Genomic DNA, 19988 nt, shown 5'->3' with positions numbered 1-19988 from the left:
ATGAGTGGGAGGATGGCAAGTGGTGGGTTTATGGCTCCAGATGGAACTGGCACATCAGCACAGGGCAGTTGGTGGCCTCCTTCCCTATAACCAAATCCTGCACTTTATCCCCAGTACAACTGGTGTGCCAGTTGGGCGATGCTGAAGAAAGGTCCTGTCCTTGCCTGATTAGTTGGAACTCCAACTTCCTTTCATAAACATAGAAATAAAACCGAAGTTCTCTCCTCTAGCTTGCTAAAAAGTAATAATGTGTTATGTCACTAGGCTGGTAACACTTCACCATTTTATTTGTTACTAACGAGTCCGTCTGAGTAGCTGTGTGCAACTGCTGATACCTGGGTCAGGGACAGCTGGTTTCTGTCATGATCACATTCATGCATGTTTTCATAGTGTATTTTATTTTTTTGACTAAAACATTCTCAGAGTTAATTTTCCTCTGTTTTTCAGATCTGAAGGTGCTAGTTCTGCTGATACAAGGGTGGCAGCTCAAGTTGCCAGGGAAGAATCAGAACTTTGTTCCACCAACGTGAGTAGTCTTGTTCTTAGAGATCATTTCACTTTCTTGTTGTTTTGTTTGTTCCACTCATTAAATGATTTTGGTATCTCATCTCTCTTATCTTTTGGGCTGAATTGCTGCCACCTTGAGTTCCCTGTGGCATTATGTGTGTTGGAAGAACATAGAAAAGGAAGCGATGAGATTTCAGATTTCAGGGAATCGAGCCATCCTCTCTCAGTCTTTGCAAGATGGAATCTTGATAGAAAACAGAATAATTGAGAATAGTAATGTTTAACAGAAGGCTTGGTAACAAAATGTTTCTTGGGCACTACATTTCTTTGACAGCAGAGCCTGTGTGTGCACAGGACAGGATGCAGCTGTGGTAAGGGCTGGCAGGAGTGACAATGGTGGTAAATGGTCAGTGCTGAATCAGGCTCTGCTGTAGCCCAGCATGCATGGTGCCTTGGGTGGGTATTAAGACCCTGTAACGTCTCCCTTCTCTCTTCCCAAGTACATATTGCTTCTAGCTGTTCAGAATATTTACTTGATGTTTAACTTAAAAATTCATAAAGTTATGTAGTTTTCCTGAACCATTGCAGGGGGCAGAGTCCTTGGAGTGAAGGGATTATGTATTGATACTGCTTTTAGGCAGACAAGAAATAAACTGTTGTTCTTCCTCCTCAGGGCTTTCTATCGTACACTGTGCCTTAAACATGGAAACTGTAGAAACAAATAGTGTATCCTTGAAACGTCCTCGCTCTGAGGATGATGTGGCTAATGCAGATGAAATCAAAAGACAGAAGATCTTGGAGAAGTCTAAGACAGGGAATGACTCTGGGCAGAGTATTGAGACTGTAACACAACAACCTGAGGACATGAAAAATGAAATAATTCCGAATGAGGAAAGTGAGGAGCAGGAAGAAGAAGAACTAGAGGACAGCGATGAAGATGGAGATCCAGAGAGCTTTGCAGACATGATGAAGCATGGCCTGACAGAAAGAGATGTTGGCATAACTAAATTTGTTAGCTCTCATAAAGGGTTTTCTGGAATCTTAAAGGAGAGGTAACTCTTTGTCTTGTTATGTGTGTTAATTCCCTGTGTAATGCAGCTGTAGTTCTCCATTTTCCTTTTCTGATTCGCAGGATGCAACTGGATTATATGTTATGGATTATTACTGTATTATGAACCGCTAGAGAGGTTCATTACTTTTTGTCTAGTGCTGCAACTGAAAGAAAGGTTTAATTTGGGACTTTTCTAGATTGTGGGTTGGTTTTGTTTATTTTCCTGTCAAATGGAGCTCTGAAGAAGGAAGCTGGTTATGAATAGAAATACATGATTACACTGACCTTTGCTGTTTGCCTGGCGCTCTGGCAGCAGCATACAGCATACATAAATCCTTATGCAGTACACCCACCTTTTGTACCACTCCTCAGTGCTGATACAAGATGCACTGAAGAGTAGCATCGAAACCATCTCTCTTTGGTTCTTATTTGCTTTGACCTGACTGTTTTGTGCTAATGTCTTTAAACATGTTTTTTACCAAATGGTCCGTTAGGCTTCAAATTATTGTCTGATCAGTTCTAATGTAATTTGAAAAACATAAAAGGGAATTCTGTAATTTAGGATGCAGAAGTTGTTATATATATGGATTATATATTTAGTGAGATATTGGGTTTTAGTAGTTTTTTTTTTTTTATGAAGCTTCTAGGTTTTTTAAATTAAAGAATATCTTTGAATAAAACAGAATGCAAATACAAAAACTCACTGAAGTGGGAATCATTGTTTCCCTGACTTAGCAAAGCATTTAAGGATGCTTTGTTTACACACTGAAAAGTCCCTAGTTTTAAATACTGGCTTAATATATAGATCATTTTACATAATAAAACGCTATGTACATATTATATACACATTTAATCTTTATGTATGGAGCATTAAACAGCTAGCATAATCCTTCACTAGGGAACACAGTCTATGCTGAATCTTCTTCTGGGAAATGTGCCAATTTTGATTGGCCGAAGGTAGCCGAATGGTAGAAAATTCGTGGGCTTGTGGTTATTTTTTGATCCTAGTTTATAACACCTATTATTAAATCAGTCCTGGCATTTTTATGGTACTAGTCACTAGTATGTCTAGACAGCTACAGAGAATAAGAGAGAGGACACATAACACTCCTCAGGAAAGAATTCTACCAATATGATGTACGGCTGCACAGAGGGATGGCAAACGGGTGCTTGGAGAAGGTACAGTAGAAACATTCCCATGATGAAGTTCCATTCATCTTTCAACATTCAAAGAATAAGAATTGTTTTCTTTTTCTTTTTTCCAATTGCAAGCAAATGCTACATAAAAATCATGTTTTTATTACAGGATATAAATGACTCGATCAAAAATGTCCAGTTCTTTGTTGCTGTCATAGAGAATGCAGACTAACTTTATTTTAATGATATTCTCTATAACTGAATATATGAACAAAGACGAATTTGTCCTGCATCCTTAGAGTGACAAAAAAGTGGCACTTTATCCTGCAGGTTATTTGAAGCAATGGAGTTAATGCATTCATGTTCACACTGTGGCAATGCAGTAGAGTCTTAATTGTCAGTAATGACTGGTATTGAGGATATGCATTACTGATCTCTGCAAGCTAGTGAGAAAATGACTCAGAATAACTACAGCAGGTGTTTGGTGATCTGCAAAGAAGTCTACTGTGTTTAGATATTTGTTCTCAGGGTCTTCTGAGAGATGGGAATAGGTACTGCTTTCCCATGATTTAAGTTTCTTTTATGTGAATTGACTTCTGTGAATTCAGAATTCTTCAGTGAATTCTGCTAACAAACAGCTTCTTGGGAAAGGAGTTCACGTGATGTGGGATTTTTATATTTATTACAAATGTAATGCATGTTTCTTCCTATCAGATACTCGGACTTTGTTGTCCATGAAATAGGCAAGGATGGACGTGTGAGCCATTTAGATGACTTTTCTGTTCCAGTGGATGATGAGGTAAATTTTGAGGTAAAGATTTGGTAATGGTTATGCTTCTTAAAGCTCCTTGAGCAAGAACATTAAAATACGGAAAGTTGTTCCGTGAGGGTTATTGGATGTTTGTTTTTTTTCTCCCAAATATGCATTAGGACCCATCAGAAGAAACATTTGCAGTTTTGTCAGATGAAGACAAGCAGCGTTTAGAGGAGCTCCAGCTTTTTAAGAATAAGGAAACTAGTGTTGCCATAGAGGTAAAATTAATAAATTATATGAAGTTTGGGGGTGGAGGCAGAGGTAGTATGAGAGAGGGAGTGAGTGGAAGGTCCGTGCTTTCTAGTGCAAGTAATCTATAAGAGCAATTTGAACAGGATGCAGGAGGCAATACCAAACTTTTTCCAGTTTAGGGTTTAATTCTGTAAAGTCTTACAGATATACTCAAATTCATACATGTGAATTGTCATTTTGATTTTGGTGGTATTGAACACAGAATTTAAATGCAGGTTTTAATTCCTGCTTGCAATATTTTAGTTTTCTGTCTAGTGTTGTTTTATAGAATAACAAGGTTTAAATAAGACATCCGTCCTGATGACACAGTATTTTCAAGGCCAGTGTTTAGTGATTTAATAGAAAATAAGATAAATATGGTCTTCTGTAACAAGAAAGATAAGAAGGTACAAAATGAAATTAAAACCTTGGTACTTAAAGAAAAACGGTTGAGCTAAATTTGGGACACAAAGATGAGTAGGATTAGATCTCGTAGTTTCAAATAAGCATTCATACACAAAATAATCTTATCTAGCTAATTTTTTTTTCCTTTAAAACATATAGAAAAAATTGTTTTGCCAGAGTTTTCTTTAGAAGAGGGAATTTTATTAAGTGCAGAAGACGGGAATAAATCTTGAGAATTTTCTTTTGTGAGTGTTGTTGAGACTGAAGTTTGCAACAGAGTTATTTATTATTTTTCAAACTAGTTTTAAGTAGGCCAGACTTTTAAAAGTATACCTATTCAGTATTTATTATTATTTGGTAGGTTTTCTTTAAGCATGCAAAATTTAACTCCAAGAGAATCCCTCCTATTTTGTATTAATTTGTTTGGTTTCTGCATTTATCTGTGTTAACACAGGTAATTGAAGACACCAAAGAAAAAAGAACAGTCATCCACCAGGCTGTGAAGTCCTTGTTTCCAGGACTGGAGACTAAAACAGAAGACAGAGATGGAAAGAAATACATTATTGCGTATCATGCTGCTGGGAAAAAAGCACTGGCAAGTGAGTTTCAGTGTCACAGCAGTTGGGTAAAGACATGCTAAATGCTAAAATTATCCTGAAACTAAGAATTGTTAGTAAGTACTTCAAGTGGAGCATACCTTCTAATGTAGTCTGGCATTGCTTTTTCCTTGTTGCAACTGATGCTGTGCATCTAAAATGACTAGGAGCACAAGAAATGCTTCAAATTTAAATTTCTACTTGTTTTTCTTTCCCAATAATAATCTAGTACAACCATGTCAGAAGTGAGAACATCTCCTGCTATTTCAGTGGGAATAGGCAAAACAGGGGCTTTATTTTCAGTATTTTTTGATCTTAGCTTTCATGAACTTACCTGGATGGGTAAGTTTGCAGTGTGGGAGTACGAGGTTGTAGTTGAAATGTGTACATTACACTGACAGTGTAATCTTGTCTGTCTTGAAAATTCATGACAAAATTCTCAATGACTTGAATAGAGACAAGCACCTGTTTGTTTTCCCAAAGTTATAGTTTTATATAGACACAGTGTATTTACCATGATCTCTAAGACTACTTCTGTTTTCAAGGCTAATTGCATTTGCAGAAATACGTCTTTATTCATTATAAATCACATTTACTCTTTTGGAATAGTCAAAGTAACGAAGGATTTTCAAAATGAAGTATTATCCACCTTAATCTTACAAATACTGTTTTGGTTACTGGGAATAAATTAATGTGTTCTACATTTTTTAATGTTACTACTAATTTGTTGCTATTGTAAGTTTAAAGGATTATCTACATGCAGAATGGTGCACATGTAACAAAAGGCATTAAGGTTTGGTTTAAAGTGGTTGCATTCCTGTGTCATTTCAACCTATTACAAATGACAGTATGTAAACCTAATCCTTTGATTTTAAAGATAAAAGAGAAAGGATAAAGAGCTAGAAAAAAATTAAAATTGGAAACGACATCATCTCCATATTTAATTTAATTTTTTTTAAGGCTTGTTCTGTGCAAATATGGGAATGTTGTACTTTTATGGGTCCACTTATAATGTGTTTGTGTCTTATTTAACCATGTTTAGAAAATGTGTATGTTTGCATGCTTTATGCATGGAGTATGTATACTTACCAGCACAAAATTCTCCTAAGCCAGTTTTGTTCTGTTGGTTTGTAACGGTTTTACCTCCACCTTTTCCTTCTGTTGCTTCTATTCTTTAACCATTATTACAGTCAAGTGGTTGTTGTTAAGCTGACCAGTCTGATTTAAGAGATACTGTATGAAGGAATTCAAGTATTTGAAATATGCTGAAAAGAACGTAGTGGTGTGTCTCTAGGATTAAAATATTATCTGGAGCACCATCTTGTGATGCACAGAAGCATCATCTATCTGAACCTGGATTCCTGAGCTGTGATGCTGCAGGCACCTGTGCATGTTGGTGGAGATGTGTGCAGAGTCAGTGAGTGTGTGTAAATGTTTATGGATTTAAGACTGAAGAGTGCAAGCTCCTTTTAGCCAGGATTATATTTATCTTTTGTGTGTACATAGCCACAAATATGTCTTAGTTCTGAGTGGGCTCCCCAGGCAAGAAATATTTCAGAAGTGTAGAATTTTTTAATATTAGCTGAGATATCTGATTACTTTTGTTGATAATGTGAAAGGTTCCCAACCATGCTTTCCTAAAATGTAAAATCAGAAGCTGCTTGGTGTCTATAGTAAGTTTACACCCAAAATACTTAAAATACTGTCTAAGTTGTCAGTAAACTGTTGTTTCATCATTGTCCACAAATTAAGTTTGTTGCATCTCCGATTGAAGCTTTCCATATGTTCACTGTTTCCCTCTGCACGATTCCATTGCATAACTGTCTAAATTGCTGCCATCCACCACCTAACTATCGGATGTTCCCTGAAGCATAAATAATCCCATAACCATAAACCTGCATGTTCACCTCTAAAAACCCTTCGACAGTCTAAAAATTAAATGCTACTCTTTTGTGCTCTTTATGCTCTGCATTGGGACAGAGGTCAGAACTGCAACAGGTAAGAGATGTTGACATTTCATGCTAACAAAAATGAAATGCCAACCATTATGACCTCCTAAATAGCAACAGGGCTGGCCAAACTAGTAACAATTCCTTAAAAATCCCTACACAAAAATAATGCTTAAAATTCCCTGAAAGCGCCAAGCATTGGGCTTGTTCTGCCTCTTTTTCCTAGTGCAGAATAGGCAGTAGTCATTTGTTGCAGAGAAAGTCTGCCAGTAATAAGGGATGTGAATTACCAATTTTGACAGTACTGTTTGACAACTGTGGTAAATTTTCCATAGATTTCAGTAAGCCAGGCCTTTGCCCTTCAGCCTGTATTTCAGACACTGCTATCTGCCTTTATACAACTTTAAAAGTGTATATCATACATCCCGATATTAAAAAGGAGCTTCCAGCTCTCAAGTTTCAGCAAAAGGTTTGGAAAAAGGGCTTGGAAATACAGTTTTACTGTCAAAAATGTAACATGACTCTGAAGCACAGCAATAAGAACTGCAAACTGTCCCGCTGGTCCATCTACCCAGTTGAATACTTTGAAGTATTGGGTAAGGAATGGTTACATATCAGGACTGTAGCTGCAGCCTCTGTTGGATAGGCACATGGCTGTGATGCTCAAAACATGAGGAGCCCATTGGTATGCACAGTATCTATAGAATCTTGCAGTCTAGACCAGATTAGGGCTCACTTTTATGAGTGTGTTGAAATGACCTTGTGATGATGAATTAGTTCAATTTAAAGAATGATTCCAGCTGGAGAGGGCTTTCCTTGTGAATTGAGCTCAGTCTTTCTTCTCTTCCCTTCTAATTGCCAAGAGCTTCATGGAGGAGGACCTTCCTCTTCCAGCTGAATGCAGGTTTTGTTGATAGTGTTTAAGAGCAGTGGTGGCTTAGGAGGAGAGACCAGCAGAGGTGTGAGGTCTCTTAACAGGCTTTGGACCATACTGCTCAGTTTAGGACCTAGGAAACTCCATGGGAAGAGGGCTTTGCTTAGCAACTGATGGTGCGAGGCAAGTGGTGCAGTAATTCTAACTGATTGAAAACTCTACGAATAGTACTTTACACTATAGCATCCAAAATTATTTGTGCTGAAGTGTGTGTATGGATGCCAGCTTTAAAAAAAAAAAAAAAAGGAAAAGGAAGAATTAAACATATTTACTGTCTGTGGGGAGTATCTGGGCTTTATAAAACTAATGTGAACAAAAAGAGCAAAATTTCTCAAGAAGTTCCTTCCTGCATTGGTGTTTATGTATTGAAATAGGGCTTGCTTTTTCATTTATCTTTTGCTGTTTTGAAAGATGCTTGTAACCTTTTTGTACAAAACCAGGAAAGTCTGCCTTGTGGTTGCCAAGAGATAAGGGACTTCTTATTTAAAACAAAACAGATTCTTAGTTTGTTCTTACAAAGCAAAGAATTGATAAAGCACCTCAAAACTGGTTGCTAAACATGTGTAGAATCAGTCCCCCTTCCCAGTAATGCCATTAACAGTGGGTTATTGTAAAAGGAATGTTTTATCTCTGGGGGCTTCTGTGTGCAACAAAAGCTTGACAAATCATCAACAGTTTTCTTCTCCAGAAAGCACCAAATAATTGTACAGAACTGCACATCAGTCTGTGGGAGCTGAAGTTATCTCACCCTCCGGCCTTTTCTAGGCACGGCACAGTACCAGCCTTGTTAATGTCTCTCTTGTACCAGATCTCTCTCTCCCATAGGATTTAAAAAAAAAAAAAAAAAAACAAAACACCCTAAAGTAATTTTTTGAGTATTTTTTTAGGCTTTTGTAGAGGTACGATTCATGCTTCTGTGTGACACACATAAAAAGTCCTACAGAAATAAAGAATACGTCCATACTATAAATAATAATTGTAGTCTTCCTACAAACAGGCTTCCAGTGGTCCTCAACTAATAATTATAGAAGGCATTAGATGAAATGTGGAGTGGCTGCTACTGCTGAAAATCAGTGTAATGATAATGTTTTTAAGAAATTTAATCAGGTGATATGGCAGTTAAATGACTAGGGTGTATTTTTAGATAATTTCATGACAAAGGAAGTGTTGCTATTTCATTCAGGATTTTCTAGGTGACAGAACTGATTAAAGAGAAGTTTACAGCCCACTGGAGGGGGAGGTATTTTTCATTGTGCTTTACAGCTTTTGCTGTCAGTAATTAACTCTTTTAATTTTTTTTTTTAAGCGGATGGAAATTAGCAGAAATTGACTCTTGCATATTTTTTAAAAATGTAGCTGCAGTGGCAAATATATTAATTCTTTTTAAAAATTACACTAACCTTTTTGCTTTTAAAGATCCAAGAAAACACTCTTGGCCAAAATCTAGGGGAAGCTACTGCCACTTTGTACTGTACAAGGAGAACAAGGACACTATGGATGCCATTAACGTCCTATCCAAATTTTTAAGGTAAGGCTGATGTTTCTGCCAGCCTGGCAGCCCTGTATGTTTGATGTTACTGTAAATGTTATGCTTCAGAATTATGTAAGAGCAACACAAGTGATTGCTATTGCCTAATTTGTAGACAGTGTTTAAAATAAAAAGTTATTTTTCGAATGTCAAATTTGAAACTGAAAGGTTTTGTAGGGAGGTGAGAATGGAATAAAGTGAGCCTAAGAATTTTAAAAGACTACTCGGCTGCTTCAGTGGAAAAAGCCCACAATTGACGTTGGCTGATCTGAGAGAGGCTTGGCAGCTCAAAACCTCAATATGTGTAACTTGAATTAAAAGCTATTTTTTTCCCAGTTTGTGAATATATGCAAATATGTTATGAACCTGTCAGATATCGTTGTGATAATATGCTGATCAGTTCCTAAGCAGTTACACTTGATAAACTGTTGTTCTGTGTATTAATTTCTCCATGGCAACACAGGCTTAGTTCCTTTCACCCCATCAAGTGCAGAAACAAAAAGATTGGCCAAGGCGTGACATGAACACAGAGAATTGCAGAGGAAGGGCAATTTTAAAATTGGGTCAGTTCAGTGATCTACTGGTAGGGAAACTTCTCCACTTCTCTTCTTCTCTTCGCTTGGCCCCTTCCTGTCCAAAAATAAGTGTTTGCAATCTAGATTATAACCGTTACGATACTTAGTGTTTGTATTTGAGAACAGAATGACAGGAGCATAGTTAAGTGGATACTATGTGTAATGGCAATCCTGCTACCCCGTGGTGCCCATAGCAGGAATAACTGGAGATACTCCCTGTGTAACACAGGCTGTAAAGTCCAAAGTGAAAAAGAAATTTTTCTCTCAAGGAAAGAAATGGCTCAAATTTTAAATTAGCTTCTCATACTCTCACATAATGTGCAGGCATGGTAATCAAACAGAGCTGTTGTTTGAAGTTTAGGGGAGAAGTGGACATGAATATTTTTTAGTGAAGTTGGTGGCGGCTATGCATTTGTACATTGAATATATATAAAGAAGTACTTCAGAGCTCATATTTTGAAAGCACTGTTGTGGTAAAAGTGACTTTGTCTACATACAATTAAAGCAGAAGTTTCCCTTTGTTTCATGTACTCATGGATGAGACTAGAAAATGTCACACATCTGTCAAATTGTAGCCTAGTTCTGGGGAATGTAGGTATATTTTTATTATAGAAGATTAATAATTCAAGGTAATTATGCTGAAAAATATGTTTGATCTGTTGCTGTTTTAATATACATAATATCTGTTACTGTTGCTTTTAAGAGTGAAGCCAAACATATTTTCCTACATGGGAACTAAAGATAAAAGGGCTATAACAGTTCAAGAGATCGCTGTTCTCAGGTAAGTAAAGGTATACTCTGCAGTGTGGGCACTGCTGCCATGACAGCTTGGATGTCTTGCTAAATACCTTAACAAATGGCAGTGAACAAATGGCAGATTCAGGTCCTGATCTTTTAAAGCACAGGTATTAATGAAGATGCCATAATTCTTTTTTGTTCCATGGCGATCATCAGTATTTTCTGAGTCACAGGCTGGATACATTTATTTGCTGAAGCAATGGGACACATTGCCTACGTGCTCTCATGCTGCATGGAGCCCATGCAACAGCAGAAAAGCAGAATGACATGGTGAAAATTACGTCCCATTTCCTTCCTGACTTTTGTTTCCCCCTTTCTCCAGCTGGAATCCTATTTTCTTTCTCACTGAACTCTCTGAACAGCTCCAGAGAAGGCTAAACCACTGCCTTTGCTCATCTGTGAGTAGCCAGAAGGGCAGAAAATTAGGAGGAATTTTTCCTGCCTAAACCTATTTCTTTAAGTCACCTACTAAGAGAAAATAAAATTTATGTTGTCGTATTCCAAGGTAATTATATGATTTCTGGACACTTTAAATTAATGTTACATCCATAATGTTACTGGTGTCTCCCAGTCGTATATTACAATATCAGTTTAGCAAGTTGGAGTATTCTGCCTGCACTACTATTTACAATGTTTTGAAAACCACATTCAAGTGAGGAATTCCATGGTTTGAGCTCCAAAGGTTTGATCAAATCCTTGTTAAAAGGAGGGAGTCCACTACTTAACTGTTGATATATTTCCTCCCAGTGTTTTGTACGTGCATACATTTGTACATGTAAAAGGAAATACTGATCTGTGAATCCTGAGAAGTCCCTGATTCTTGTTGCTGCAAGGCAGGTCTGCAAAGTGATGACAGATAACCAAACCTGTGGTGTAGCCATCTCAGGTGCTGTTCTGTTTACTTTTTAACATGATCACTTTAAATGTTGTGCCCAAGAGCTCCAGCGTGTTGCAGGCGTGGACTGAGTGATGTGTGGTGTCTGTTCAGTAGGGCCACAGCACCCGACTCTCCCGAACAGGACAGGAGACATTGCCTGCTAATCAGCCCCCTCTGAGCTGAGTATGCTGGCCATGCTAGTTCATAAACTCCTCTATCCTGGTATAAATTTTAGCAGAAGAGTACAAGAGCAGCTCAGTGATGCAAAGAACAGGATATGCTTCCAAAAATACTAGCAACGAAAGCAACGGATATCGGTGACAGATTGGATTCCATGTTCCTTCATCTGCATTAAGTGTACACAGTGGCTAATTTTACTTAACTCTGTGTTGATGACTGAGCTAACTGGATCTGATACTGTGCTAACACTATTCATGGAGCAGGTAATCAGATAAAGCAGAGTTCAGCTTGTGGAGTGCACTATATGTTGATACTGCAGCATACTTTTTTTGGAGTTCATGTTGTAACATAGATGTGAAAAGACAGTGATGACAGTCTTTGCAATGGTATAAATTTTCTCTTGTATGAGTAGCCTTAAGAATTACCCGCTATTTTCTTTCAGCTATTTTGTTAAAATATTTTTAAAAGGCAGCAGTAGAAAATTGGGGAAACAAGGCTCACTGCTTTTTGTTTTGTAATGCTGGCATTTCTATATTTATCTGCTTTTCTAGGCATAGGTTCGTCACTGTTTTCTTTTTCTTTTTAGAATCACTGCTCAAAGACTTGCTCATTTGAATAAATGTTTGATGAACTTCAAATTAGGAAATTTCAGTTACAAGAACCATCCACTGAAATTGGGAGAATTGCAAGGGAATCATTTCACTGTTGTTCTCAGGTAATGTTAGTATGTTTTAAGACAGTTCTGTTAAAATCTTTTTTCTTTAAATAAGTAAGAGATACCAGTACAACTTGGGTTACAAAACAGAAGTCCTATTGGCAGAAGTATGTTGAATTTGATATATGCTATATAATATGGATGTTAAGCCTTAATATTATGAGCATCACAAAACAGCATATGCTCTTAATAATCTGTCTTTAACCTTTTTTTAATACTAGAAACATAACAGGAACTGATGACCAGATAGAGCAAGCAATGCACTCTCTCAGGGAAATTGGATTTATTAATTATTATGGGATGCAAAGATTTGGAACCACAGCTGTTCCTACTTACCAAATTGGCAGGTATGTGTTGCTTTCATTTCCCCCTTCTATTTTTTTTAAATTTTATTCTTATCCTTATCCCTGTGTAACTTAATGTATTTTTGGGAACATTTTTCTGGCATATTGCACATACCAGTTTTAATTTTAGATTCAAGAAAGATCTGGTTTCTGAACATGCTTCAGCAGTTATCTTGCATAAGAGCACTACTTTTAATATTGCATAAGTCTAAACACTAATACTTTTTTTTTTTGATAAGTTGGCTAAATCCCTTTAAAATATGTTTAGTTTGATCTTAATACACTTTCCTGTTTGAATCTTAGAGCTATCCTACAGAACAATTGGAGTGAAGTAATGGATTTGATATTAAAACCACGACCAGGAGGTAAGGACTGGAAAATGATACATCAAGTATTTCTGCCTTTTCTCCTCCAAGAATTGTATATTCAGGGAAAACACTTTTAGATTTTGATCCTACAATTTGAAAGGACATTTGTGAGGACAGCTTTGCACCTGCTAAACTTGAGGCAGTTTAGCAATGGAGAAGCAATCTTCAGACTTTGCCTTTGTGCTTATCTTTCCTTGCTGTGCAGTTTCTTGCAGTGGGGGTGAAAAGGGACCTGAATACTTAGAGTCTGCTCAGACTCCACGTGAAGCCTTCCAACCTCAAGTGTTCTATGATTCTGTTCATTTCTGTAATTACTATGACTGAAACTTTAATTTCTCAACTGCTTTAACAAAAGGTGAAATGGATGCTTTTTTGCTGTGTAGTTAAAATATTTTTATTTTACATCCTCATTCTAGCTGAAAAGGGATACTTAGTGAAATGCAGAGAGGAATGGGCAAAGACTAAAGATCCAGCAGCTGCCCTCAAGAAACTACCTGTAAAAAGGTGCGTGGAAGGGCAGCTTCTACGTGGACTCTTAAAGTATGGAATGAAGAACATAATCTCTGCATTTGGCATAGTGAGTGTAAAAGTGCTGGGGGGTATTTACTTGAATAAACATTCTTTTGATGGTCTCATGATGAATCTGAAATAGACTTATAGATGCTTGATGAATGCAAAGTTAAGTTTAAAATCCTGCCTTTTTGGTTGCAGTACTGCTGCATGATAACTGATGACATCTGCAATTAATGTATGCATAATAAGCTTTCTAACATATATAACAATCTTCCTGGTATGTTGGAAGCAATACAGTTATACTTAGTAACCTTATACTTAGTAAATGTATAATACAGATCTGAGAACCGTGCAAAAATTCAGTTTCAGTGTTTTTCTGTTGCTTTAAAAGTGTAAATCAAACTGATTCTGGGCTAATGAATCAGCCTGGTATAGAGGTGATGGATTCACTTGACATTTTCAAGTGCTATAATCAAGATCAAGTCTTTGGAGAAAATACCCCATCACCACAAACTACTGGGCCCATTGTAGGAGACAAGGAATTATGTCTTGTTTATGAAGAAGATAGTTAGAATAACACTGGGCTTTCACAGCTGTAAAGTTCACTTAAGATTTCAGGAGACTGAGTATGAATTCAGTGTTTTATAATAGGCCCATGTTGAATAATTAAAAAAAAGGTTTTTTATTCTAAATTTAAGCACAATTCTTTTCTGTACTGATTTCAAATGTATAAAAGCATTATTTCTTCACATACACTTTTCCCAAATAATGAACAAAAATCAAATCTGTATACAAAGAAATTATGTTAGTCTTGTTGCTGGATAAGGTTAACATTTCAAATATTTACCTTTTTGGTTATGATAGTGAGAAAAAAAATCTTTCTAGTGTTTCACTTTTTTTTTCTTTGCTTCTAGATACCAAGAAATAATCGTTTAATGTATATTCATAGCTACCAAAGTTATGTGTGGAATAATATGGTGAGCAAGAGAATAGAAGAATATGGGCTTAGAGCTGTACCAGGAGATCTCATACTTAAAGGAGGTAAAATCAGACAAAGCCAGTGATGCTGTGTAGTTCAGATTTCCTAGGAAAACAAGGCACATAGCTGTTCATCTGATACTGCTTGCATAATATCTCTCTCACCCATTTTGGCCCAGTAATACCTGGCCTTTTTTAGTCAAATTTTGCAAGGAATTGGAAGTTAGGTATTGCACTTCCATGAACTGTTGGTTTGCTCGTTTTTCCAAATAACCGGATAGGGAGGAGAGACTATGGAGAACTGATTATTCTCAAGAATGACCTCAAACCGAGTTAAGCTATGAAGAACTATGAAAGGATATTATGAATGTTTTAACCATAAAACCTTTTGATTGCATTAGTATCTTGTAAAGCAGAAGCTCCACTCAGTCAAAACTTTCTTCACTTGGATTTGCTCTGACACTTCCCACAGTATTTCTCCTTTATGTATGCCTGATGCCTGTAAGGGGTCTATTCCTCTTGCAGGCCTTAACTTCATTCAGATTTAAGTCACTGGAAGCCAGGCTGTGATTCTGTCAACAACTGTGACAGCCTTGAAGGCTGTTACTTCTTTTCTTGGAATTTTGTCTATTAAGTGGAGATAAAACATGGTAGTTATCCCTCTCAGAGTAAGCTTATTTCAATCAAAAGGCTTGTTTTAAATTTAGCCAGTGTTAACTGTCACAGACATCCATACTGGTAACTTCGTTTTTCTGTCCTGCCAGTAGCCACAGCTGTTCATATTGAAGAAGGAGATGTTGATAACTACACTATCCACGATGTAGTGATGCCATTGCCTGGATTTGATGTTATTTATCCAAAGCATAAAAGTAAGTCTGACTGTTAACTGATTTATTTACTCGGAAAATGTAAGTCTGCTTTAAGATTAGATATATACAATCTTCCTCTAAAAAACAACCTCGGTGACCATTAAAACAATATCCTATTTCAGATCTCTGATACATTACTGGCAGCCTTTTGTTGCTTCCAGGTCACTCTGTTTAGTCTCCTTTCCCAGTGGGAATAATGGCTGGGAATCAGTGATGACTGTCATCAGAGTTGCTCCCTAGTCTGTGCCACTGCAAGGAGTTAATCAGACTCAGGTACAGGATTTTGTCATTACTGAATTTCATGAGGTTCCTCCTGGCCCATTCTTCTAGCATGCCTAGGTCCCTCTGAAGGGCAGTCCTGTCCTTGCATGTATCAAATGCCATCCCAGCTTGGCTTTGTCCACAGACTTGTTGGGGTGAATTCCAGCTCCTCTCCACATATGCTGATAACGGTGTTTAACAGGCCATATTCCAGTTCCTTGAGGAACTCTGCTTGTAAGTAGAGCTTACACCAGTAGTGACTATCTTTTAACATGATGAGCCAGACAGTTCTTACCCACACAGCAGTCCATTCACTGTAACATTCTAATCTTGGACACAAGGATGCTGTGGGAAAATGTTGAGAGCCTTGCTAAAGGGAAGTCACTGCTCTCCCCTTATTCACAGGTGTAGTCATTTCATCATAGAAGGCAGTAAGTTTGATGAGGGTTTTTTTGGGGGTTTTTTTTGTTTGTTTTTCTTCCTTTGTTAAAACCACAATCATTGTGTGCCCAGAGGGAATTAGCTCCATTATTTTTGCCAGGGACCAGAGCGAGTCTGCCTGGTCTGTAATTCCCTAGATCATCCTCCCTGCTCTTTCTGAAGCTGGGTGCAACACTTGGTTTTCTGCAGTTGCTTGGGACCTCCCCAGGTGTCTCTATTGTCTTTCACAGATATTAGAGATAAGGTTTACCATGACATGAGCCACTTTTCTCAGCCTGCACCTTCTCCCACTACCAATAGTCCCTCTCTTTCTTGAACCTTGCCTCTAGGAAGAAAGGCCTGGGAGACCTTGCTGATCAAGGCTGAGGCAAAAGGACCACTGAGACCATCAGCCTTATGTATGTCACTAGACCAGCTGCCCCTGTTAGCAGCAGGACAACATTCTCCTTGTTGTCTTCTTTCATTCCTTGTGTTGCAGCTTAACTCATGTTGCTCTTGATGTGTATTGCTCATTTCAACTCTAGCTGAGCTTTGGCTTTCCTAACACCAATCCCTATGTGCCTGGACAACGTTGGTATATTCCTTCTTTGTAGCTGGATCTAGGTTTCAGCTACTGTTCATGTCCTTATATAGGTTGGTCATGAGTTCCCTGCTTAGCCAAACCAGTCTCCCAGTATGTTTTCCTCAATATTGGGTTGAACTGCTCTTGTGTTTGGTTGTCAGATTGTCAACTCAATGCACTCTGCTGCTTTTTCAAAGGGAGAGTAACAGGTAGTCTGGCCCTTTATTTATTTCTTTTTTTCCCATATACCTGAGATTAGTCTTGTTGAAGTCTAGGTACTATTGCATGAGATGGCAATAAAGTGTCAATAAAATACTTTGTAAATTTTGTTTTCAGCTGAAATTTTAATTTGATAAGGTGTTTTCTTCGTTACTGCCTCTGCTAATAAGAGTGCAGAAGCAAACATTGTAGGTAATAAGATTTGCACTAATTTTAAACTTCTGTGTAACATTTATCCCATATATGCTGAAAACTACTAAATGCAAGGTAAGGAATGACCCATGAAAACAGACTGTTTCAACTGGCCACACTATGCTCTGTCCTATTAAATACTTTTCTCTCTTGCAGTTGGCGAGGCCTACAAGGAAATGCTCGTAGCTGACAATCTTGATATCAACAACATGAGGCATAAGATCAGAGATTACTCACTTTCTGGAGCATACAGAAAGATTATCATTCGACCTCAGAATGTCAATTGGTGAGTAGGAGGGTAAAGGAAATTACACTTGAATGGACAGCATAGAGTTCATGTGAGATGAATAAGTACAGAAAACCTTAAGACTGTTCCATGGGACATTTGTGTAAAGGAAGCATAGCTAGGGAGGAATCTCTCTGCATTTCCCTCATGTTTTTAATGCAGCTGAAGTTGATCTATACTCTTATTTCTTCCTTGGTCCTTTGGTTCTGTGATAGATATCAAGAGGTCTATCTAGTTGTTCACTCCTTGCAAGGACTTGCCCGAACACTTCACAGATAATTATTTATGTTAAAATGATGATAGATAATATTCCAATTTGTAATCTTGCTGTGAGAAAGTTTGTCTTCAATTACCTATCAATCAGAAAGACTTGTATCACTTAAACTTACTTAAATCACTCTTGTTAGAGATACAACCTAGTTGTCACATGGCAACTGAATAAATACCTTTTAAACAGGTACAAATATGCAGAAAGATTTGATCACAGATGCATAGAAAAAATATATAGAGGGTTTAGGAGGGAGATCAACAATACAAATTTTTATACACTTGAAACATCAGTGCCAATTAAAATAAAGCTTTTCTACATCCCAGCCATATCTTGAGCCTCATCGTTACGTACGGAATAGGGACATATGGAAAAATTCTGTACCTATGGAATTTCTGTTAAATGAATGGCAGAATGTGTTTAAGCCCTTTTTAGGTGTAGATGACTGTATTTAAAGGCTTCACTTCTCTTAAGTTCTCTTAAGTTCTCACAGTGTTGGCAGCATTCTTCCTGTGTTGTATAGTTGGAAATCCTGACAGCCCACGAGGGAAAACAGATGAGTTATGCAAAGAAACTTCTCACTAATTTTTCTTTTTTTAATAATCTTCATCAGAGGTGTCTTCTACATAAAGCTTTACTAGTTATGGTGCCATAAATGCCAACTCCATTTCAGTTTTAACTGCCAAACTGGAATAATAATAAATAGTATTATAATAAGTATACATTTATATATGTTATCCAAAATAATAATAATAATAATAATAACTCTTATGTGTATTATAAAGGGAGGTTGTTGCGTATGATGATCCCAAAATCCCATTATTTACTACGGATTTGGATAAACTGGAAGGAAAACCATTACCAGTTCTCCCTACAGGTAAGTTGAAAACCATTACCAGTTCTCCCTAACTTGTAAGTTTTTTACAAGTTTGCAAAACAGGAGTTTGATCTGGCTGTTACTTTCAACTGCTACATATTGAAAGCTCTTTTAAGGAAGAGCTTTCATTTAACTAGACTGTTAAGGAGTGGCATTAACGATCTCCAAAGCCAGGTGCCTAAATACGGACCCTTATTTCCCAAGGGTGCGAGCCATTCTTCCAGCAGTTTATATTGACTGTTAAATTTTCTTACAGGTGTCTGTAAAATTGAGGAAATGCTGAGCACTGAATGTTTGCAACTAGCAAAGGTGGAATTAAGCAACAAGTTATCTGTACAGCTGAGCTTGTATTATTTGTGCAGAACACAAGAGATACTCAAAGACTTAACTCTAGTCACAAAGTGTTTTGACACTGCTTTCCAGGAAAGTGAAGAGAGGCTAGGAATTCAGTTTTGAAAGAACAAATGTTTTCTTTTAAAATGAAGAAAACTCTTACGTTATAAAGAAGCTGCTTTATGAAATTTCACTCTGGATTGTAAATAGGAATGTGAGGATGGTGGTTGTTTTGCTTCATGGGTTGGGGGGCTTGGTTGTGTTCCAGAATAAGCATTGCATATGCCCTTAACAACTTTTTCTTGCTTTGTGTCTTCTCTTACATCTTATGATAGATGGTAAATTCAGGGCACTAAAGATGGAGTTCTCCCTTCCCCCATCAACTTACGCTACCATGGCGATTCGGGAAGTTTTGAAAATGGACACAAGCATAAAGAACCAGACACAACTGAATACTACCTGGTTGCGCTGAATGAACTGCAAAATGACTTCACTTTAACACACATAAAGTGATTTTTTATTTACATATTCTGTACAAATCTTTAAAGAATGACAGTAAGAGATTTGTATTTTTTAAAGTTTTTTAGGTGCTAGCGTTTAACTTCAGTAGTCATTTGCAAGATGGTGGCTGTAATATAATAGAGATCTTAGTGAATGGTGCTTTTTACTGAATGAGTAAGTTGCTTGAGCTGTAACATGGGCGCATCTTCAGAAATGGGCTTTTAATAGCATCAGACCTGGAAGAATGTTTAGCTTGCTTTTTTTCTGGCGAGCACCGAATGTTTTAATCAGTTCGGCACACCTTGAAGTCTCTTCAAATACACCGAATTACAGCCGAGGAAGATGAATTACAACAAAATGAAGGTACTGATGAACACACGTATCGCAGGAATCTTTGCTGGTAGCACTCGCGCTGGCGCGATAGAGGATTCTGTTAGCGAGGCTTTTTGCGTGCTTGCAGAGGTGTGTACAGCTGTTTTAAATTAGTTAGGACTTTTCATCGAGAAAATACTTGTATTTTCCGTCGGATGCCTGTACCGAAGAACAGGTACAGAGAATAAATTACCCTGAAAGCCTGAGCGTGTGTCAGCGAGCGCCTCCTTTGCGGCCCGTGCCCTCCGCTTCCCTCACGGCCGCGGTCCCCGGCCGCGCCTGCGCACTGGCCCCGCGGGGCGCTGAC

At 37.6% G+C, this 19988-nt stretch overlaps 1 protein-coding gene across 4 annotated transcripts; it reads left to right on the top strand.

The window, feature by feature from the left end:
• Positions 1-443: 443 nt before the first annotated feature.
• On the top strand, positions 444-19884 carry PUS7 (pseudouridine synthase 7). 4 transcript variants are annotated; one of them, XM_027890107.1, is made up of 17 exons: positions 444-526; positions 1181-1559; positions 3410-3494; positions 3626-3727; positions 4600-4744; positions 6722-6739; positions 9041-9152; positions 10431-10508; positions 12169-12297; positions 12519-12644; positions 12945-13006; positions 13426-13586; positions 14437-14563; positions 15268-15369; positions 17201-17330; positions 18384-18475; positions 19144-19884. In XM_027890107.1, exons 2-17 carry the CDS (start codon positions 1210-1212, stop codon positions 19278-19280), a joined length of 1956 nt encoding a protein of 651 aa, XP_027745908.1. In that variant the 5' UTR covers positions 444-526; positions 1181-1209; the 3' UTR covers positions 19281-19884. The 4 variants fall into 4 exon arrangements, with proteins under 4 accessions (XP_027745908.1, XP_027745907.1, XP_027745910.1 ...); XM_027890106.1 differs by having other exon boundaries at positions 3410-3506; XM_027890109.1 differs by lacking the exon at positions 6722-6739.
• Positions 19885-19988: the final 104 nt, after the last annotated feature.

Source organism: Empidonax traillii, unplaced genomic scaffold, assembly GCF_003031625.1.
Source record: "Empidonax traillii isolate 1590-97213 ecotype Southwest subspecies unplaced genomic scaffold, ASM303162v1 scaffold277:size2070623, whole genome shotgun sequence".
NCBI classification, from domain to species: Eukaryota; Metazoa; Chordata; class Aves; order Passeriformes; family Tyrannidae; genus Empidonax; species Empidonax traillii.
Note: the sequence above shows the minus strand (reverse complement) of the source record. Positions and strands in the feature narration are given on the sequence as shown.